This window comes from Lissotriton vulgaris, chromosome 10, assembly GCF_964263255.1.
Source record: "Lissotriton vulgaris chromosome 10, aLisVul1.2, whole genome shotgun sequence".
Classification (NCBI taxonomy): Eukaryota; Metazoa; Chordata; class Amphibia; order Caudata; family Salamandridae; genus Lissotriton; species Lissotriton vulgaris.
The window spans coordinates 895,106,949-895,130,319 of NC_141698.1; the positions used below are offsets into that span (position 1 = coordinate 895,106,949).

General features: G+C 43.0%; 1 protein-coding gene across 1 annotated transcript in view; it reads right to left on the minus strand.

The window, feature by feature from the left end:
- Window positions 1-811: 811 nt before the first annotated feature.
- Window positions 812-23,371, minus strand: part of LOC147688972 (uncharacterized) — a 39,434-nt gene continuing 16,874 nt past the window's right edge. Inside the window, exons 5-9 of the mRNA XM_086939850.1 lie at window positions 15,404-15,463; window positions 15,081-15,134; window positions 11,483-11,548; window positions 2,772-2,822; window positions 812-823 (exon numbers count right to left, since the gene is read on the minus strand). Coding sequence (XP_086795976.1) covers window positions 812-823; window positions 2,772-2,822; window positions 11,483-11,548; window positions 15,081-15,134; window positions 15,404-15,463 — 243 coding nt within the window. The remainder of the gene's footprint in view (window positions 824-2,771; window positions 2,823-11,482; window positions 11,549-15,080; window positions 15,135-15,403; window positions 15,464-23,371) is intronic.

Consider the following 23,371-nt stretch of genomic DNA (forward strand, 5'->3'; position numbering starts at 1 on the left):
TTAAAACCCAAATCAAGAAGGGAAAAATGGAAGGAGCCCCGCGCCCAAATGGGATTCCACCGGCAATATTCAAGCATGACTCTGGAGCAACACATTAGTGCCACTCTTTACGAGCACTATGGAACTAGAAACATGTCCGGAATCCTGGAAAGGATCTATCATAAGCCCAATCTACAAGCAAGGAGACAGGAGTAATCCTGGTAACTATCGGCTGATTGCCCTATTAGATATAGAGGCAAAGTATTACGCGGGCATACTACTAGAAGAACTGACATCGTGGGCAGAGACAAACCACATAATTCCACCAACTCAAACAGGATTCTGTAGAGGACAGGGAACTTCCACCAACATTATGGCTCTGTCGTTACTAACAGATGTGGCAAAATTGGGAAAGAACCCACTGTTCTTGAGCTTCATAGATTACAGCTCAGCCTTTGACCATGTGGACCGGGGTAAACTATGGCAAAAGCTCGAAAAATGGGGAATACCATACCCCCTCTTGAACCAACTCATTCTACTCCACACCAACACTTGGGTCAGGATCAAGCTGGGTGACGGGACGCACCTATCAAGGCGTATTAACACCTCCACCGGCCTGAAACCAGGGTGTGTCCTAGCCCCGAGCTTGTTCAACCTTTAACTGGAAGACCTACCAGAGGAATTGGACAACACCAAATCGCATGCCCCACGGTTGGGGGACATTACGCTGACCAATCTCCTCTATGCCAACGATCTCGTTTTAATAAGTCGCACCCCAATAGGCCTCCAACATCTTCTAAAAACCACTAGCTTATTCTCACACCGCAACGGCCTAACCACCAACCTGAAAAAAAACAAGAATCATGGCAGTGAACTACAAAAAGATCAGGAAGAACAATTGGTTTTTGGACGGACCAAAACTGGACCAAGTAACGTGCTACAAGTACCTGGGTGCTCTGGTGGACAACAGAGGGTCATTTAAACCCCAATTAGAGTTGCTACACTGAAAAGGAATCATCAGCCACCTCGGGATGAAACCCTTGAAGAAGATTCTGCCAGACCACACGCTTGATCCTTTTCTACAGGTACTAAGAGCCCGTCTCCAACCGTCACTAACATATGGAAGCAAATCCACTTTCGGAAGAGATGCATTGACACTCGACAAGGTGATCGCCAAAACCTATAGGTCAATCTTTCAGCTACCCAGCTATGCATCTCCTGCACAAATTCATCTGGAGTTCGGGGTACAAAAACAAACAGTGGAAAGAAGGGGTAGCTTTATAAAATGCTGGCACAAGATCAGAATTGCAGAGCCAGGCACCCTAAATACCCACCTTTGGACCGAACTGCAAAGACGAGAACGATCGCACGCTAGAGAGTATCTGACAGAATCTCTAGGAAGTCTCGAACTGACTGGCCTCTGGAACAGCACAGTAGACCACAAGAGCTTTAAAAAGCTAGTAACAAAAGCAACAAAAATAACATCGCTACTGGAAGAAAAAAAAACTCTGGCAAAAAGGGCCCATGGATGGTTAGTCTTAAATGACTACAAAACTTTAAAGCCCCAAGTGTACCTACACCATGGGTTCAAACAGAAGACCAAGGAGAAATTATTAAAGCTGCGCCTAGGCATATTACCAATTCTCCTTCACTTGGCCCCATGGGAAAGGAACAAGGAAGACCAAACTTGCCGTCTCTGCGGAGCAGGCTCTGAAGATCTAACCCACATAATTTGTATTTGCCCAGGTTTAACTGACATAAGGAGAACACTACTACGTGTAATTTGGAATCAAAAGGGGATTAGATCCTGTCGACAGACAGTTAAACTGTGTTTCAACCCGCAAGAGACTCAACTAAACTGCAGAATTACAAAATTCCTTGACGCAGTGGCAATGAGGATCAAGGAAGCACAAAAAGATGTAACAGTGCAATAGCCAGACAGTGACACTGAGCATTCTTGGGTTGGCGACCCAAACGAGGCACACCGACAGACCAACCAATTATATGAACTACAATTTTTTAACTTTTGATGACCAACTTTTTATCCTTGATATACTTTCTTTTATAAACAATGTATTTTAATTGTGAGTTTTAATTAACTTGACATTAAAAAATCTTTTTGGAGTATAACAGTAGCTTGACAACAAAACTAATCTGCTATGATGTGGACAAGGCATTTATTTGTCTAATGCTTCAGATCTCTCTAATGGACCTTAACACCTGACATTTTTTGGCTTGAAGGTGTTAGCGTTGTGAGCATGATAGCATAATATGATTATTTCCCACAGAGGCTGAAATTTACTGTGATAGAGTAATACACATAGGGTGGAATTACTCTGTTTTGACTTTGGAAAGGATGCAGACAGAGCTTCTTGCGGAAAAGGGCATGTATTATAAGCCCATTCATTTTTCTTTTGTCATGATAAGTGCAATGAGACTTGATGCTGTTACTTACTAAAGTTAAATCATAGTTAATACTGGTGCCTTTAAGTGTATGGCAGAGTACATTCCATCCTTCACTAGTTGTGAAAAGAAAAATAAATAAGTTAGTGTTTTAACTGTAATTATTTTTAAGATGGCTTCCTAGCAGAGACACAGAAGTTGTAGCTTCATGATCTCTTGCTGCAGGACATTTTGAACCAGTAGGACCTTAATCAACAGGTCAGGGGAGTTCAGGACCCTCATCACTGCTGAAAGAGGTACCCCTGGTGTCTGATACAAGGTAAGTGACAGGGCAATGTTCTCTCTGTTTAGGGGAATCCCAAGATAAACCAAAGGGGAGAGAGACTTACCAGCAGTTTACACAGCAGATCTAAAACAGGTTCCTCAAGTTTAAGTTGTATCTAGAAAGTAGTAAAGGCAATCACAGTGAGATGTCCTTTTGACAGAATAGCACAATGCATTGCTTTCCAACCAGAACATTTTATTTATTACTTTTTGTACTGTTTTATTGCGTTTTACATCTTAAAGTGAAACCTCACCACCATGACCTGTACAATCGCCACACAATAAATGAAAATACAAAGGCAATCCTGGTTGAATTAACATATATAACATTGAAAGACAGCGACAGGGGGGGGGGTGAACCACCCAACGGTGAGCTCTCCTCACCCGCTCCATCCTCAGCAATCTTCGTGCTGTGCTCTCAGTGGCACAGAGGGTTCTTCTTCCCCTAGGGTGACATCTCTCCCTATCAGGGCATTAGGGTATGTTTCAGACTCCCAGTCTAGATTATAATAGGCCATCCAGGGTCCACACCAAATTTTCTTTAGCCAGCCTCACACACTATAAATCACCTTCTCTGCCTCTATATAATGAAAATAATGTGGGCATTCCCATACTAAATGAAAAAAGACCCCTCCCCATCCTCACAATGTAAACAATTATAAGTCTGTGCTCTACCCATCTCAAACAACCATTGCCTGTGAAATAGGCTGTGCAGTACCTTCAACTGTCTAAGCCTCAGGCTTGTTTTTATCACCACTTCACAAGAATGCATTAGGGCTGCTTCCCAGTCAATACCTTTATTGGTCTCAGTTCAACCTCCTATTTGAACCTGAGGAGGTAGAGATTGTCAGGTCTGTTATTCATGAGTAAGTAAGTATACAAGATAGTCTTGGAGGTCATACCTTCTGAGAGTACCCTGCTTTCTATAGGGCTACAGTCTTCAAGTTCTTCCCTTAAATTTTTTTTCATAAAAAATGATGACATAATATTTCATTTTGTAAATGGGAAAAAATCATTATTAACAATAAACATATGAAAAAATAGGACAAGTTTTCATTTAATTCAAAGTTTCCAAGAAATAATTTCAAAATAGTGCATTTTGCTCTTTGCCAGTATACTAAAGCTGTTCAATTTCAAGTTTAAGCTATTAGAAAAGGACAACATGATAGTGTATATCAAGACAGAGGCAGAATCATATAACAGACGGCGAAATGCATAAAGCAAAATCAATATGAGCTATATATTTCTGGTCCGTGTATCATGATGTGGCACTGGTGGCATAGTCACAATACCACACCAAATGTCACCAGATGTATGCAGGTGGAGGTGGAAGGGAGACAGAAGGGCATGAGTAGATAATTTGGTGCCTAACGATGCATTGAGAAGTATACAATCCAAAGTTTCAATAGTAGTAGGTTTTCTTCCATAGTTTATCGAACTTGTGTGGGTGGTAGAACTGAGTTTGCCTGACAATGGAAAGGTTTCTAAGATATCCGACATGAGCAATGAGAAACATCTCAACTCTCAAGCTGGAACACATGAAGATATCTACATAACTTTAGATGTTGAATCAGAGTTAGTGGGTAGAGGGGTATTAGGACTAGCTCAAAAAGAAACAAAATAGACTCAGAATAGCAATGTATTCAGACAAAGGGTGGTGCACAAAAATTGCACTGGCTGCAGGAGATATCAACGACAAATCAAAAGTGAAAAAGGTGAAATTCTATGATGGCCAGAGGGGTGCATGTACAAATATTCAGTAGTTAAACAACAGTTAAGGCAAAAAAAATCTTCGAATGTTTCATTTAGCAGTTTAGTCTTCTAATTTATTTGAGTGGCCTGGTGGCCTTGTGTCTCTATGTTTCCTGGTGCAGGCTTCATTGTTATTATCCAGGTTACAAAATAAGCAAGCATTGGGAAAGCCAATAGGTCTGGTGCTGTATGCCAAACATTTGGCTGTGCTAATGCTCATTAATGTATTTATTAAATACTGGCAAAGTGGACTACCTTTATATGTGTACATTGTGCAAGAACAGAGTCTTGTCACTCACAGAGAGGTAAGCCAATTGCTGATGTCTGCTGGCCATGTGCCCCATGCTGTATGCTTTGGTGGGTGGCCTAAGAATATGAATGACACGGTGACAGACGAATGGATGATGAGATACCGGAAACATCCTATAAATATCTGTAAGAAATTATCATATTTTGCATGCTGTACTCTCAGATTGTTGCCTTATCTGTTTTTGTTGGCTGTAGAACTCTGTGCAATTTACCCCAGCTAATGAGTTGCATAGTGCCTATCCTCCCCCTTTCAACATGATGAAATTGATATGCCCCTAAGTGGCATATTTAGGTTACCTATAAGTCCCTAGTATTTGGTACCAAGTGTACCTAGGTCTTGTAATTAAATATCACTAGTTGTCTACAACACTTATTGCCCCACCCACTACAGTGACAGTACAAACAAGGCTTCAGGCCTAACATTGTACTGGTTTTGTTGCAGTTTTTAAACTGCAAATTCCACTTGTCAGCTAAAAATAGAGTTGAAGGACTCTATTTAATAGCTATTAAAAATTAATTTTTTTAATACTAAATAAGGAAAAGGTACTTTTAGAAAGTTACTTTTTCCCTGCCTAAAATCTCTGGGAATCCATGTCCATGACCTCCAACTGTCATACAGCAGCTGAACAGCACCCCTTGTCTCTGCTCCCAGAGCAGAGACAAAGGCCTTTGGTTTGGGAGGTGTTGTTTTATTTTCCTTAACAGCACAAGCAGCAGGCTGTGGCCAGGAACTTAATTAATTTCATGGAAGGCCTACCCTGCCACAAGCAAATGTTAGATGACACTTGGGCAGGGTGATTTTTTGTTCTCTCTGCCAAGCAGTTTCCAATCACAGTGGGAGGGGAGCTGGCCTCATAACTGGTATAGAGAGACCACTGAGGAGGTGCTGTTCATTTCCATTACCACTCCAATGTGGTGGACACACAGGCTCTGCACAATGGGAGAAGGGTTCCACAATCTTTAGGCAGAGAGGGGTAGAGTGGGATTGTTTGCAGGAGAGAACACAGGAAATGTTGCTTACCCTTGGTAACATTTGCCCTATTGGTTAGGGTGTCACCTCACCAACAGGCTGTTGCCAGGTACTACTGAAACAGGGTGGTGCCAGGCACTACTGGGCCTGTGGGAACAGAAAAAGGCTAAACCTGCTGTCTCTTAACTAATAAGGGCTGCGGAGGACTGGATCTGCTGTTTCTTGCACCTAGGACAAAGACGTGGGCTCCTAGGGTGATAAGGCTGACCTCCAATTGTATTCAGCAGGACCTTGATGGGAAGGAGTCTGGCCCTGTGGACCCTTTTTAAGCTATAGCCTACTGCCTTGCCCTGCTGGAAGAATCCAAGGTCGCAAAAATGTAACTAAGTCTGAAAATAGACATCTTCACTGGGTAAAGGCACCAAAAGTATCTCTCCGATGAGGGACCATGTCTGGGGGAAAATTTCAAATTTTACATGCTTGCAACTTTTCTGCCAAAAGTCAGCACTTCACTGAGACCTCATCCAACAGATATCCAATGTTGATGAGCCCCCTTTGGCCGTTGCATGCTGCCTTGCTCCTCTGAAGGTTTTAGATTTTCATTCCAGAAACTGAGTCAGGAGGAAAACGTCTGAATTGGTAGAACCTGGTTTCTGTATCCTACCCACACTCCATTGTGGTCACCCATAACTTCTGCCTTGGTGCTTGTCAAGCCAAGCAGATTGAGGTTGATGCTTAGCGCTTTTTGGTGCTATTTTTATTTTAAACTTTCAAATTCATTTGTTTAGTTTCCTTTATTGAACTTTAATTGCTTTGGTGCTATTTTAATCAATAAAATGTAAAATGTAAACTATTCTTCCAGATTAGGTTGGGATTTTCCTTTTGTTGTGTTTTGAATCTATTACTGTGTTGGTGCTATATACATAACTTACACATTTCTTGTCTGGTCAATGCTATAGCTACCAAGGGGTTGAGCTCAGGGTAATGTAGTGACTTTATTACTTCACCCTGACAAGGATTGTGATTTTTATTTGAGGTGGGTAGTCAGTCACTCTTCTCAACTAATACCCCAATTTCATACAATTTCATACAATAACGGTATATATATATATATATATATATATATATATATATATATATATATATATATATATATATATAGATATATATATATATATCTATATATATATATATATATATATATATATATATCAGTGCCTGCAGATATTTAGTCACAGGAGGAGATCATTTGGGGCTGATTCGTTTAGGAGGAAGGCGCTGAAGAAGGCTCTTAAGCTGAAATGCATCCGCCATTACCTGGACCTCTGAATTAAACGGCTACCTGTTCCTTACTCCCCGTGTGGCCTCTTGTCTTTTCTTCGAAAAGTGTTCAAGTCATATAATCTGCGCAGCCAGACGCGCAGTTGAGATGGCCCTGCAGATTCAAGTGACTCCGGGATTTACTGGCACCACGCTGCTCGCAGCATAGAGACAATCGAGGAATCGATAATCCCGGGAGTCCGCCAAGAATCTCAGAGCAGAGGAAACAGACTGAGGTATTTTATCTCGATAGGCAAACAGTCTCGCATTTGACCGTCCCTGTTTTCATCACTGACCTGGGAGGAAGGGCGCTGCAGTCAATGGGGACACGGGACAGGCACCGCGATGTTCGTCGTCCATCGACCACCCCGCCCTCCTGTGTGGGCACAAAACTACATTTTCTCCACTCCACCCACACCAGCAACCTAGCTGTGCCGAGACAATGCATACTGGGACTTGGAGTCCGCAACATTCAACACGGGCTGTCAATGCTGTGCAGAACGCAATAGGGGGAGGGAACTCAGTGCCTACAGATATTTAGCCACAGGAGGAGATAATTTGGGGCTGATTCGTTTAGGAGGAAGGAGCTGAAGAAGACTCTTAAGCTGAAATGCATTCGCCATTACCTGGACCTCTGAATTAAACGGCTCCCTGTTCCTTACTCCCCGTGTGGCATCTTGTCTTTTCTTCGAAAGTGTTCAAGTCATATAATCTGCGCAGCCAGATGCGCAGTTGAGATGGCCGTGCAGCTTCTAGTGACTCCGGGATTTACTGGCACCACGCTGCTCGCAGCATAGAGACAATCGAGGAATCAATAATCCCGGGAGTCCGCCAAGAATCTCAGAGCAGAGGAAACAGACTGAGGTATTTTATCTCGATAGGCAAACAGTCTCGCATTTGACCGTCCCTGTTTTCATCACTGACCTGGGAGGAAGGGCGCTGCAGTCAATGGGGACACGGGACAGGCACCGCGATGTTCGTCGTCCATCGACCACCCCGCCCTCCTGTGTGGGCACAAAACTACATTTTCTCGACTCCACCCACACCAATAACCTAGCTGTGCCGAGACAATGCATACTGGGACTTGGAGTCCGCAACATTCAACACGGGCTGTCAATGCTGTGCAGAACGCAATAGGGGGAGGGAACTCAGTGAATTGGCTGGAGTATACGTTGTGCACCAGCGTCAGTCTTCCCGGGGTGCCGTTACCATTGCACCTCGGGAAGACTGACGCTGGCGGTCTTGCTGCTAAAAGACAGGAAAGAAATTAACCCTTTTCCGGAAAATGCAAACAAGCACCCGCATTGAATGAAATAATTATTACAGTCTTCAGAATCTTCCTGCAAGCCAGAGTATCTAAAGGACAGCCATTGTGCATCCCAGAATTGCTACAAACTGCACGCTTATTAGGGAACCCGGCTGGGTTTCCCTAATTAGTATTTTACTTCACCTGCACACGGTTGATCACATGCAAGACGTATAATCTAGCCAATTTGAAATCAGATGTCCCCCACACCGTAGGTCCTGAAAGGACCCTACATCCATACTCGGGTCAAAACGCCGTCGACAAATGAGAAAAAGTGAACCATTGCAACTGGCATTCTATCATCATATAGATGTTATGTACTTGAAAAATGAAAAAAGATAGTGGTCGCTTTTTGTAAACCACAAAGTGTATCTCAAACCGTGTGCAGGTGAAGTAAAATACTTACTAGGGAAACCCAGCCAGGTTCCCTAATAAGCGTATGGGTTACAGGAATTCTGGGATGCACAATGGCTGTCCTTTAGATTCTCTGGCTTGCGTGAAGATTCTGAAGCCTATAATAATTATTTCATTCAATGCGGGTGCTTGTTTGCATTTCCCGGAAAAGGGTTAATTTCTTTCCTGTCTTTTAGCAGCAAGACCGCCAGCGTCAGTCTTCCCGAGGTGCAATGGTCATTGCACCTCGGGAAGACTGACACAGGCACACAACGTATACTCTAGTCAATTCGAAATCAGATGTCCCCCACACCATAGGTCCTGAAGAGACCCTGCATCCATACTAGGGTCGAAACGCCGTCGACAATTGAGAAAAAGCGAACCATTGCAACTGGCTTTCTATCATCATATAGATGTTATGTACTGTTGTTTCTTATAATACTTAATCACCCAGGCTTGCTTGTGAGTAGGGTTCCCTTGTTTTTACTTTACAGGGGTTCAATTCAAGAGCTGTTCCAGTAATTTGTGTTGCATGGTGGGACACGTCTACAACTACATATTATCATGACATAGCTGATAGGATGCTGGTGCTGGTACCTACAGTGGGTGGTGTGTATCATTGTGGGAATGTATTGCTGCCTCATTAGGACTATCAAAAAGGGACTGGAAAAATGCATACCATGGCATTGCCATAACATATGAAAAAATACCAATTCATAGCTAGCAATGACTTTGCATCCCTGTTCCTCTCCTTCATAATCAAAAAGTGCAGCAATATAACTGAACTGCAGTCAGGCAAAACATCAGAGTTAAATATAAGAAACCATAATGTAAAAAGATAAACTATTGCAAGAGAGCAATTAGAAGGCATGGTTGTAGTCTTCCACTAGGGTTACAGGGGCATGAGGAGGAAAATAAACATGCTGGGACAAGACAGATGTCATTGCTGGTATTGACCTAATACAGCAAGTATAATGTAGTGGCTTCAGGCTTTACAGTCTCCTAACCTTGGCCCTAAGCATCAAATGAAGCATGTTATATTGTCCAGCTTCTAGTAAAATGGTCATTATTGGGTACTCAATACAGCTATTCAGGCTGTTCCATTAACCAAGGGGGTAAGAGAGGTTGTGAACTCAGACTCCCTTATAGTATCAATTCATCTTGATCACATTTTGTCAAGAACTGTCAAGAGGTGCTCAGGCTTCAGGTTCAGTGCTTCACCAAGGAATCAGGTGAATCAAAATTGTAACTAAGAAGTGAAATCTAAGGGCAGTTGGCAAAGATTGACATCATCTTGGTGACCACCTCCATATAAACCATTCCAGGCAGACTGCATTTTACATTCAATTAGTGGTTCTCCATTGCATTCCCTAATTACATTGGAATTAACATTTTCTGACTATGAGGAATGGAAAAGGTGTCTGCACCCACAAGGTGTGTACTGTTTCCTCTCGTAAATCATTTTAGTTTATGTATACCAATTTCAAGCAGAAAATATGACTGAACTGCATCAGGCAAAACACCAGAGTTAAATATAAGAAACCATATTGTAAATGATAAACTATTGCAAGAGAGCAATTAGAAAATATGAGCACTCTTTAAAAATGTATTATGGTCTGACTTATAAACAGGAAAAATAAATGATGATGAGTGTTATGTTCGAATTCATCTCAGCAGCTTTCAATTAGGTTGGGCCTCTTCCAGTCCATCACATTATTGCTCAGTATGTCGTTTTAGATACTTTATGCAGATCTGCAGTGATCCAGGATTTTGGTCCTTTAAAGTCAGAGTACCAAGCATGTCAACAGTTGCAGAAAAAATCTTGTTGGAAGAGGACAAATTTGCATGGATCAGGCCCTTCTGGGGAAATTACTTAGGCTTACTGGAATAAATGTAGCCAAGGCCTTTTTTGGTGGCTCAGAAATTCATTCCTCCCCAGCTGTGTGACTTATGAAAAGCAATGAGGTATTCTATTTATTTTTAGGGATTTGAGAGGCGTAACTTATCTCTAGAACCTAAAGACAAACTCATGCATGTGCTCGATCTGTCTATCAGAGTGAAAAAGACAGTTCAAGATGGCTGCCCCAAAGACAATAAACCTGTAGCCTTCAATGAAAAAAACCTGAAAGGATAATGTTTATTAAATAGATTGATGGATGAGTGAAATAGACTTGAGTGGGGCCAAGTTTTAGGATGCTGTGAGGTAAGGAGGAACAATTTTGTGGAAATGCTAAGGACATGGAGTTTGAACTGACAGCATTCCTCAACATGGAGCTATAGATTTCTTGCATTTTTCACTTGTCAATGGTATTATTTTTCGATGTCTACTCTTGAGACTTCAAAACCCTTATGGTTTTTTATTTGGGTACACACCAACAGTTTGATGAAGCTACCATGTTTGCAGTGGCAATTAATGGAGGCATACCTTTAGTTCTAGGTTAAATGGTTAGTGGTAGCCTATATTGAGAGGGGAGTCCCATAGACAGCCTACACATTTTCATTTTGGAGAATATTTGGATAGTTTCTGTACATATTTACATTATGATATGAATCACTAATCCTGCATTTATAGTGGGTGTCCAGGGAAGACACTGTAGGTAAGTTGTTTGTCTAAGTTAGCTCTTATATTTCAAAGTGCCCTGAAATGGTGTGCCTTGGTGAGTCAGTCACAAGATAAATTGGGAAACATATATCACACAATTATAACCCAAATAAGTTAGTGTTACCAAAAGGTCTCTGACAGGGCCACGGATTTGTTCCAGAGCCTTTCCAACTTCAGCCGCAATTTTTTCCTAGAAGATAACAGAGAAACTGGTAATTATTTTAGCCTGGATTGTCTTTCAATCTAAAAAGATTAAAATTAAGGTCACAGATAGAACACTTAGGGCGCATCACAAAGCATTTTTAGCCTGAGCTATCACATGTCCTCGAAAATTATTCTGGAAGTTCTTGGTGCAAACACCTTTTAACCCTGTATTATAAAACAGACTTCTGAGGCTCCTAATGTAAGAGAAGAATATTTGTACATATATTTAGTGTCACATGTTGTTATGGTGGTGATATCTTATTTTGTTGTTTGTGTTGTGTTTTGTTCCTCTATTATGACGTTGTATTTTGGATGTGCTTTAGTGTGGTTGTGTTGTATTCACCTTTGCATAAAGAACAATTGATGGACAGAATGCAGAACAAGGGCATACATTCACCCCAGTACAGAGATCAAGACCTAAATCCATTGTTGTTTGCTCACATGCCATTTCAGTTGGACCCAGCCATACGCAAATCAGTCTTGACCCTGTGCCCAATAGGAACAGTCCAGCCCAAACTGCTGATCCAAGTCCTCCCTGGACTGGAAACAAGCATCCTAGGACTGGTTTCGGGGTTTCACCCTCGTCAGCCAGGATAGCTTGACTCCAGTGGCATAGAGAGCATGGGACCCACGCCTGGGCATACCTGTGCCACACGGGGAGACAAATGCAAAAAGAACAATTGATGGAAAGAATGCAGAATAATGTCATACATTCACCCCAGTACAGAGATCTAGGGCTAAATCCATAGTTTTGTTGCACACCATGCCATTCCAGTTTGAACCCAGCCATACGCATATCAGTCTTGACCCTGTGCCCACTGGGAACAGTCCAGCCCGAACTGCCAAGCCAGGTCCTCCCTGGACTGAAATAAAGCATCCTAGGACCGGTTTCGGGGTTTCACCCCTCACCAGCCAGGATAGCTTGACTCCAGTCGAATGGAGAGCACAGGACCCACGTCTGGGCATACCCGTCTCACTCGGGTGACAAATTCAAAAAAGACAATTGATGGACAGAATGCAGACAAATGTCATACATTCACTCCAGTACATATATCTGGGCCTAAATTCATTGTTTTTATGTTCACCATGCCATTCCAGTTTGAACCTGGTCTTATGCATATCAGTCTTGACCCTGTGCCCAGTGGGAACTGTCCAACTTGAACTGTCAGGACAGGCTCTCCCTGGACTGGAAACAAGCATCCTAGGACCGGTTTCAGGGTTTCACCCCTCATCAGCCAGGTGAGCTAAGACTCCAGTGGCATGGAGAGCACAGGACCAACGTCTGGGCATTCCCGTCCCACTCAAAGTGACAAATGCAAAAAGAACAATTGATGGACAGAATGCAGAACAATGTCATACATTCACCCCAGTACAGAGATCTGGGCTTAAATCCATCATTTTTTTGCTCTCCATGCCATTCCAGTTTGAACCCAGTCATATGCAAATCAGTCGTGACCCTGTACCCAATGGGAACTGTCCAGCCCAAACTGCCAGGCTAGGTACTTTCTTTTGAATTTGAATTCCCTTTTGACTGTTGTACTGTGTTGCTCCCTTTATGTGTCAGTGGTTCTGTTATGTGGCCTTGTGTTATGACATTCTGCAATGTTTTATGGTTTACTTTAGAGACATAAACACATTCTGGTACATTTCTAGCCAAAGGTAGAGCATTCCTTTACATTTCAGTGACAAATTAATTAGCCATGTATTACGGTCTAAAGTGGTAAAACAGAGCAGTGCTTTAACTTAAGAGATGAGTTAGCTCAAAACTGTGGCAGAGACCTATCTTCGGTTAGCACTGCCAGAGCTTGCTTCATGTTATATAGGGCCTTCTTATGTATACATACCTAAGCTTTAAATTATTTTTATTTTTAGTATTGAATACATTCCTTGAAACACATGAAAATCCTAAATTGATATTTAATCTGGAAGCACAAGACCACTTATTTCAATATGTATGATTTCTGAAAACATAGCTCCTATAACAAATACCACTTCCACACCTTGGGCCATATTAGCAAGAAGCTCGTTAAAAGGATCGCCGTTTTAGCAGTAGGGAACTGCAGCTAAAGCGGCAATAATGGGCTTGATAATATGAGCAATAGAATTCCAAAAAAAGCCCAGGTTAGATGTGCTTCTATTGGAATTCTATAGCGCATATTATCAAGCCCATTACCTCCGCTTTCGTGGCAGTTTCCTGCACCTAAAATTGAGATAATTTTAACGAGCTTCTTGCTAATATGCCCCCATGTTCCTATATAGACATTAGCCCTACATCCAAGGAAAACTGCTGCCAACTTATCTGCTGACAGTTTCCAACCCCCAACCAACCCTGTGCAGTCTACAAACCCCGCTGACGAAGTATCAGCAGGAGAGGCACATATTGTATTTGGAGAGTGGATTTCCAGTCTCCTTGATGCAATCTGAATGTCTTATTTACTGGCATAGGATTTGCCTATAGGAAATCTTTTTTAAACTTAAAAGGAACTCTTTCGGTACATATTTATTATAATCCCTCCAAAATATAACGATTCTCAAAGATCTGCACTACACAATGCTGTAAAGGTAGTAATGGGCATTAAAATAAAGATTAGTAACAGGAAGACACACTTTAGGACACTGCTCAACCAAGGAAAAAACAACAGGCAAAATATGGGCTTTTGGTAACACAAAATAAAAGAGAGGTATCAGCCTGTCTGCTTTAATGGAACCCTTCACTCAAAAATCAATATGATCCTAAACACTGACCATAGCAATGAACCTACTAAAGCTGCAGAACTATGTGAAAAAGTTGAGAAGATTCAAGGGTGTCTAATGGCATGTACTGTCCAAGGATTTATCAATACTTTCACTGGAAACCACCATATAAGCAGGTAAAAAACTTTCAGGGACACCAGGTACATGTTCAATTTTCTTACTCTCTTTACCCAGTACTAGGATCAAAAGAATTATATAAGTAAATCAGACAATATTTGCACAAGCTGCTGGATTAGTGTGCTATTTTCATCAGGATGTGTGAATAAATATTTACTAAATGAATTGCGCCATAGCCACTCCAATATATCAGGGCAATGCCCAGAAGTTAGGCTGGAGTAGTGTTGTAGGTGATCCATCCTGGGGTTAAAGTTGGGCTATCATCTGCATTGAGCTGGTGCTGCCTCATTAGAGTTATCACTGTGCTACACTGGAGTGATGATAAAACCTTTAAGAGTAAACAGTCCCACCTCAAAGATGCCTACTAAGTCATGTACTGAGGTATTTGTGGTAAACAGCACCAGAGACAGACATCAAGCACAGTTCTCAGATTCTCAGGGGTGACATAACTATAGACAGTCAAGAAGAACTCTACTGATGTGAGACATCCCAGAGATAGCCACCAAGTATTGTCCTGAGGTGCTCAGGGGAGACATCACTACATCACTAAAGACAGACAATTTCAATTAGGATCATATTTATGAATTAGGGATAAGATGTGAAAGATGAAATCGGAAAACAGAACAACCTAACAATTAAGAACTTACCACCGTTGGATTTCCGCCTAACAGAAGTTGATCCACCACACATCCAGTGTCTTTCTGAAATAATGAAACAATATGAAAGGATTATAATACCAATAAGCATTGAAAATAACCTAGTACAAGAAAATTTCATATGTAATTGGCTGTGAGCAAGTAAAACAATAAGTACAAATCTGTCATTGCTGAGTAGTCTTTAAATGATCATATATTGCAATACTTTCACTGAGGAAATATTCCAAAATTGCACTATACTGAATTGATTCTCACCCTAAAACACCTCCAAAAATAAAGATAGTTAATAAGATAATATTTCAGCAATACTGTACCAGGGTTTCTTTGACTTCAGCAAAAAGTTTCGTCCATTCTTCCAGGCTGCAGTCATTGGTCTGGAGGAGAAGATCAGAAACTGGTCACAAATGACATACAGAGTTCATGTCTGAGTGAGAATGGAAGGCTGCGTGATTTCAACAGGTAGAAATGTTAACTAATGGAGTTCCACAATACTGCCTGGCTGCTTGCATCTCTATAGATAAAGGAAATGTGTTCCAGATCTCCAAGAGGATAATCATTCCCTGCTTCCAGCAGTGGCACACTCAAGGGTTTCTATCATTTGTAAAACGCATATATGACAGTGAAAACATTAAAGAATAATCCTTACTTTACTTTAATTTATTTTCATTTTGGGCACAATATAAAATTACATTCAATAAAAACAAAATAATACATTTACAAATTCATCAATATACCATTTGTACACACAGATCAATATTATCATAACTGTAATACTTTGGATCTTATTTGCCAAGTTGCTTGTAGAAATTTTGAGATGGTAGAAAAAACACACAGACTTAATCAAACATGTTTTTATAGCATGTTGGTAGATCCTAAATCCCAGCACCAGGCAAAGTGGCTTAACCCATCTAGATCTTGTCCTTGTATAACGCAGGCAAAAAAGTAAAACATGACCCTCTGTTTTCTCAACTTAGTGGCAAATAGAACACAGCATACACTCAAATTCAGATGACATCCACGTACTCATAAAGAATGCTATGAGAGGGATACCCAATCTTAACCTTATGAACACAGTTCTGGATAAGGAAGATTTAATCTAATCCAAAAATTCTTTGAATATATAGTCCGATTTCTGAGATACGAAGCATGTGGACAATCTGTCTGGGGTGGCGAGGTCTGTTGTTTCTCTGAGACCAAGTACCAGAACCTCTCATTCACGATGTAGGCTCAAGAAAAAATAGATAAAGTAGTAGACTCACTTAATACGAGATTTTCTAAACTATTTTAATGTATATCAGTCAAGGAATCTTAAGTGCCTATGGTCTTGCAATGGCATCACACAGCCTCTCCTAATATGTTTCTAGTTCATCTATGAGAAGATTTGAATACAATATAGAATGGGCTGTAATAGCATACCCCTCTATTGGTTTAAATGTCCAGGCTAATCTCAACAACAATAGCAGAGAGCTCTATTGAAGCTTCAACAAGCATCTCACAAAATCATTTTCAGCTTTTCCAATGGACTTTGCAACACTATTCCCCCATAATTCTGAACCTTCCAATGCAGAAATAACTGCCTGTGCTCAAAAATCTTGATAGTCGGAGACACAGGAAAAGTCGTGTGTGCTTTGCAAACCTGACTATAGCAGAGTCCCTACATTTCAGTATCAATGTGCTTTTCTAAATTTTTGAAGGCTATATTTGAGAGTCAGAAAGTGTGATGTCAAGATAAACGAACTATGTCATTTTCTCCAAAGAGATTGCACTCAGCCTCATTTTGCCACTGAAATTTCTATGGGGATTAGATGTAAGAAATCTAGTCTTGGATGCATTAATTTTCAAGCCATAGATGCTACTGACAGTGGCAAACCTCTGTAACAACATCTGAAGCCATCTCTGGGTTTTAGATATTAATAAAGAGAGTAAAGCAGGTACTCTCTGGCCAAAGAATACAGGGGAGTTAGTTAGGGATTCCACATAACCATTGAGGAAGAGGATGAGGCCAAACGCAGCCCTGCCAACCTCCTGTGCTCACATCTATGCTTTCGGACAGTTTGCTGGCCCATAGCTCAATTATGTGTGTAAAACCTTCTTATTAAATTGAACAAGTCTGAAGGAACTCCTATCTCTGCATGCACCTTCCACAGTTTCACTCTTGGGACCATGACAATGTCAGTTGCTTCCCGTAAATCAACAAGGCAACATAAAGGGTGCACCGGACAATGTCCATAGGTCCCCACTTCTTCAAGAGGAAGCAAAAGACCTGGCCAATCATACTTGTTCTTGGTCTAAATCCGGCCTGGTATAGATTAAAAATCTAATTTTCGATCATCCAAGGCATGCGCCTATTAAGGACTTGCTTGAAGAATATCTACTGCATATTATCGATCAAACTGATTGTTTGGTAATTGGCATGTATATTATGACATCCTTGTTTAAAGATTGTCACTATTTCAGCACTCTTCCATGAATCTGGGACCAGAGCACCTTCTGCACAGTATTTGAGAGGGTATTTATATAAGGTACCCATACATCTTGCTCAGTGCAAAAAGAACAGCCAGAAGTTTATCCAAGCCTGCTACCTTTCCGTTGTTCTCTTCACGAACAGCTGATATAGTTTCAGAATGGGTCAGAGTAATAATAGAGGTAAAAGTGGGCTTTTGTTTGTCATAAAGTAATCTACTTGAGCATTAACAGTGTCAGTTTCTAAATAATCACTATAAAAAGCCTTAAAAGGTGCATCTAATTTATGTGACGGGACAGAAACTTCTGGTCTCATGGTCTCATTGAACTGTTTTGCCACCGTTCATCAGTTACTACGAGCTAAAATGCTTGTGAGTCACATACTCGGCTGCAGTATCATGGACATCTGTTAGAAATGGAGTCTCTGCTTGATAGTGATTTGCACCCTGTCCAAATAGGGACCCTCACTCTAGTCAGGGTAAGAGAGTCAGAACAGCGGAGATAACCTCTGTTCAGCCCCACTGCAGTTTGGCACGAGCAGTCAGGCCTATCTCAGAGGCAATATATAAAGTATTTGTACAAAAACACAGTAACACAGTGATAATGCTACAAAAGGTGTTCGCACCAGTTTAGAAAAATAGGTAATATTTATTTAAATAAATCAAGATCAAAACAACAAAAATCCAACATGCACAAGTGAAAATATAACTTTTAAAATGTTAATCAAGATTAGCCCATAGAAATCAATGGATGCAGTGGTTTTAGCTCAAAGCACCTTGGAAAGGTCAAAAATCAAAGATGGTGCGAGGCGCAGGGACAGCGACACTCTGGAAAAGCAAAGTGTTGCATCAGTTCTTTACTACGCAGGGGAGGTGATGCGTTCATTCCTTACTGGAAGAGGTGGTGATACGTTGGTTCCTTACTGCTAGCCAGGTTATTAATTGGCAGGGAAGGTGTTGCGCCTGTTCCTTATTGGCAAGGCATGTGATGTGTCGGTGTCTGGACACGCGGACTCAGTTCCTTAATGTGGAGTGGATGAAGAACTGGCGCACAGGGACGATGTGTCAAAAATTCAGAAGTTCTGTGTCAACATTCTGTGTCAATGCAACACATTGAAGCAGGTGCTGTATCAATTCCAGAGCAGTGAAGCAGGTGCTGCATTGTAGTTAGAATGGGTGCCCTGATGGACATCTGTGACACGGTGCTCGTAGTTCACGCTACAGCGATTTTTCTTACGCACTGCGAATGGCAAGCTGGGGTCTGCAGTGAAAGCTGTGATTGATGCAATGAGTGGGACCACTCTTCGGGGCAGGCACTGGCGATGTATACATTTTTGATAAAAAACAGGCAGTGAGAGTTGGTGCATGGATTTTCTCCTTAAGGTCATCAGGTTACACTTCAAAGGGCCCAGGAACTGGATTTGGCAGTGTTTGGCAAGTCAGGACTCTCATCAGAAGAGCCCAGGTACTGGCAGGTGAAGTCTTCGACGGCCCTGAGACTTCTTATCAGGAGGCAAGTTCAACTCAAATCCTTGGAAATCTTGGAAGCAGGATACAGAAAGCAAAGTCCATTCACTCCCAGGACTGAAGTTTCACAGCAGTAGGCAAACACAGCAAAGTAAACAGCAAAGTGGCAGTACCTCCTGACAGCTTCTCCAGCTCTTCTTCCTGCCAGATTGTCCTCAGTCCAGACGTTTTCTGATTTTGGGTGTCAGAGGTCCAATACTTATACCGCTTCTGCCTTTAAAGTAGGCAAACTTCAAAGGAAAGTCTTTGTAGTGCGCAAGACCCTGCCTTTCCCTGCCGTGGCTCCAGACACACTACAGGTGGTCAGAGACTGTTTTGTGTGCGAACAGGCACAGCCCAATTCAGGTGTCAGGGAAAACTCCTACCACCACTCTAGCTCAGAAAGGCCCATCACCTGATGATGGACCATCATGAAATGCAGGGCATACCTCAGCTCCCTTTGTGTGACTGTCTAGAGTGAATGAACAAGAGCCCAACTGTCAGCCAACCTGGATGTGTATTCTACAGACAGGCAGAGGCACAGAAAAGTTATGCAAGAAAATGCCCACTTTCTGAAAGTGGCACTTTCAAACTTACAATTCAAAAACCAACTTCACAAAAAAAGATGTATTTTTACATTTGTGAGCTCAGAGACCCCAAACTCCAAATCTTTCTTAGTTCCCAGTGGGGAATTAAACGTAAGAGATTTTCACTATTAGGACATGTAATACACACCAGTGCATGTCCTACATTTTAAACTCATTGCACCCTGCCCATAGGGCTGCCTTGGTCCCACCTTAGGGATGACTTAAAACTGCACCAACAGACACTGCAGTGACAGGCCTGAGACATGTTTGCAAGGCTACTCATGTGGGTGGCACAATTAGTGCTTCAGGCCTACTAGTATCCTTTGATTTACAGGGCCTGGGTACCTCTGGTGCACCTTACTAGGGAATAACTAGTAAATAAAATATGCATATCATGGATAATCCAATCAGTGATACCATTTAAATAGGGAACGAAGGCATTTTAGCAGTGGTAAATTGCCCAGAGTCCTAAAACCAGCAAAAGCAAAATGCATCACTCAATCAAACAGGAAGTTAGAAGCAAAAGCACCATGGAAATCATGGCAAAAGATGCCAGGTCTAACAACAAAAAAATAGGATGCAGCTATCAAAGTCAATTGACTCTCTCTTTAATCTCCCACAGCCTCGGGGGTGGGGGAGTGGACTGTTGCCACGTCATCTCAAGACATATAAGTCACAACACACTTCTATTGCAACAAATGGAGCGGGAGTGCAGGTTATTTCAAACTGCGTGGCTCTACAGCGGAAAAGAAGATAGGTTTTGGTGAAAGCTCCCCTCAACCCCGATATCAACTCCCCATTACATTTGTCATGAGGAGTTCGGCTTACATTATCTAGGTAACGGCACCAGATGTACTGCTTCCAACAGTACTACGGCTGGCAATCTGGCATAATGAGGAGGCGGCAATAACTAGAGATATAATATTGGTCTCCCTCTCTTTTGATAATGGGGAGCCGCTGCGCTGTTGTTTTCTCTGCCTGTGAGGACCGGAGCGCGAACTGCAGAGGTACTCCAGGTCCCAGGGGGCCACAGGATACGCTACACCTGTGCTGCATTGCCAACAACGGTACAAAAGGGGGTGGTGATGGACGGAGCATCTGAATCAATCAAACACTCACACCCAGTCAAAAGATCTGGGTTCAATCCATCACCGTTCTTTAGCCCACTCGGCCACCCAAGTTCAGACATGGCTATATGCAAATCAGTCTGACCCTGTGCCTCATGGGAACAGTCAAGCCCGAACTGCCAAGCCATGTCTTCCCTGGACCGGAAACAAGCTTCCGAGGACCGGTTTCTGGCATTTCAGCCGTCTTCAGCCCGGCTTGCTTGAATCCAGTGGCAAAGTGAGCAAGGGACTCACGTCTGAGCATACCCTGCCACACTAAGCAGTACAAAAGGGGGTGGTGATGGATGGAGCATCTGAATCAATCAAAACTCACACCCAGTCAAAAGATCTGGGTTCAATCCTTCACCGTTCTTTAGCCCACTCCGCCACCCCAGTTCAGACATGGCTATGTGCAAATCAGTCTGACCCTGTGCCTCATGGGAACAGTCCGGCCCGAACTGCCAAGCCATGTCTTCCCTGGACCGGAAACAAGCTTCCGAGGACCTGTTTCTGGCATTCCAGCATTCTTCGGCCCGGCTTGCTTGAATCCAGAGGCAAAGTGAGCAAGGGACTCACGTCTGAGCATACCCTGCCACACTTATGGCGGCCAAAAGCGGTACAAAAGGGGGTGGTGATGGACGGAGCATCTGAATCAATCAATCACTCACACCCAGTCAAAAGATCTGGGTTCACTCCATCACCGTTCTTTAGCCCACTCTGCCACCCCAGTTCAGACATGGCTATATGCAAATAAGTCTGACCCTGTGCCTCATGGGAACAGTCCAGCCCGAACTGCCAAGCAATGTCTTCCCTGGACCGGAAACAAGCTTCCGAGGACCGGTTTCTGGCATTCCAGCCGTCTTCAGCCCGGCTTGCTTGAATCCAGTGGAAAAAGTGAGCAAGGGACTCATGTCTGAGCTTACCCTGCCACACTTATGGCAGCCAAAAGCGCTACAAAAGGGGTGGTGATGGACGGAGCATCTGAATCAATCAAACACTCACACCCAGTCAGAAGATCTGGGTTCAATACATCACCGTTCTTTAGCCCACTCCGCCACTCCAGTTCAGACCTGGCTATATGCAAATCAGTCTGACCCTGTGCCTCATGGGAACAGTCCAGCCCGAACTGCCAAGCCATGTCTTCCCTGGACCGGAAACAAGCTTCCGAGGACCGGTTTCTGGCATTCCAGCCGTCTTCAGCCCGGCTTGCTTGAATCCAGTGGCAAAGTGAGCAAGGGACTCACGTCTGAGCATACCCTGCCACACTTATAGTGGCCAAAAGTGGTACAAAAGGGGGTGGTGATGGACGGAGCATCTAAATCAATCAAACACTCACACCCAGTCAAAAGATCTGGGTTCAATCCATCACCGTTTTTTAGCCCACTCCGCCACCCCAGTTCAGACATGGCTATATGCAAATCAGTCTGACCCTGTGCCTCATGGGAACAGTCCAGCCCTAACTGCCAAGCCATGTCTTCCCTGGACCGGAAACAAGCTTCCGAGGACCTGTTTCTGGCATTCCAGCTTCTTCAACCCGGCTTGCTTGAATCCAGTGGCAAAGTGAGCAAGGGACTCACGTCTGAGCATACCCTGCCAAACTTATAGTGGCCAAAAGCGGTACAAAAGGGGGTGGTGATGGACGGAGCATCTAAATCAATCAAACACTCACACCCAGTCAAAAGATCTGGGTTCAATCCATCATCGTTTTTTAGCCGACTCCGCCACCCCAGTTCAGACATGGCTATATGCAAATCAGTCTGACCCTGTGCCTCATGGGAACAGTCCAGCCCTAACTGCCAAGCCATGTCTTCCCTGGACCGGAAACAAGCTTCCGAGGACCTGTTTCTGGCATTCCAGCTTCTTCAACCCGGCTTGCTTGAATCCAGTGGCAAAGTGAGCAAGGGACTCTCGTCTGAGCATACCCTGCCACACTTATGGCGGCCAAAAGCGATACAAAAGGGGGTGGTGATGGACGGAGCATCTGAATCAATCAAACACTCACACCCAGTCAAAAGATATGGGTTCAATCCATCACCGTTCTTTAACCCACTCCGCCACCCCAGTTCAGATATGGCTATATGCAAATCAGTCTGACCCTGTGCCTCATGGGAACAGTCCAGCCCGAACTGTCAAGCCATGTCTTCCCTGGACCGGAAACAAGCTTCCTAGGACTGGTTTCTGGCATTCCAGCTTCTTCAGCCCGGCTTGCTTGAATCCAGTAGCAAAGTGAGCAAGGGACTCACGTCTGAGCATACCCTGCCACACTTATAGTGGCCTAAAGTGGTACAAAAGGGGGTGGTGATGGACGGAGCATCTAAATCAATCAAACACTCACACCCAGTCAAAAGATCTGGGTTCAATCCATCACCGTTTTTTAGCCCACTCCGCCACCCCAGTTCAGACATGGCTATATGCAAATCAGTCTGACCCTGTGCCTCATGGGAACAGTCCAGCCCTAACTGCCAAGCCATGTCTTCCCTGGACCGGAAACAAGCTTCCGAGGACCTGTTTCTGGCATTCCAGCTTCTTCAACCCGGCTTGCTTGAATCCAGTGGCAAAGTGAGCAAGGGACTCACGTCTGAGCATACCCTGCCACACTTATAGTGGCCAAAAGCGGTACA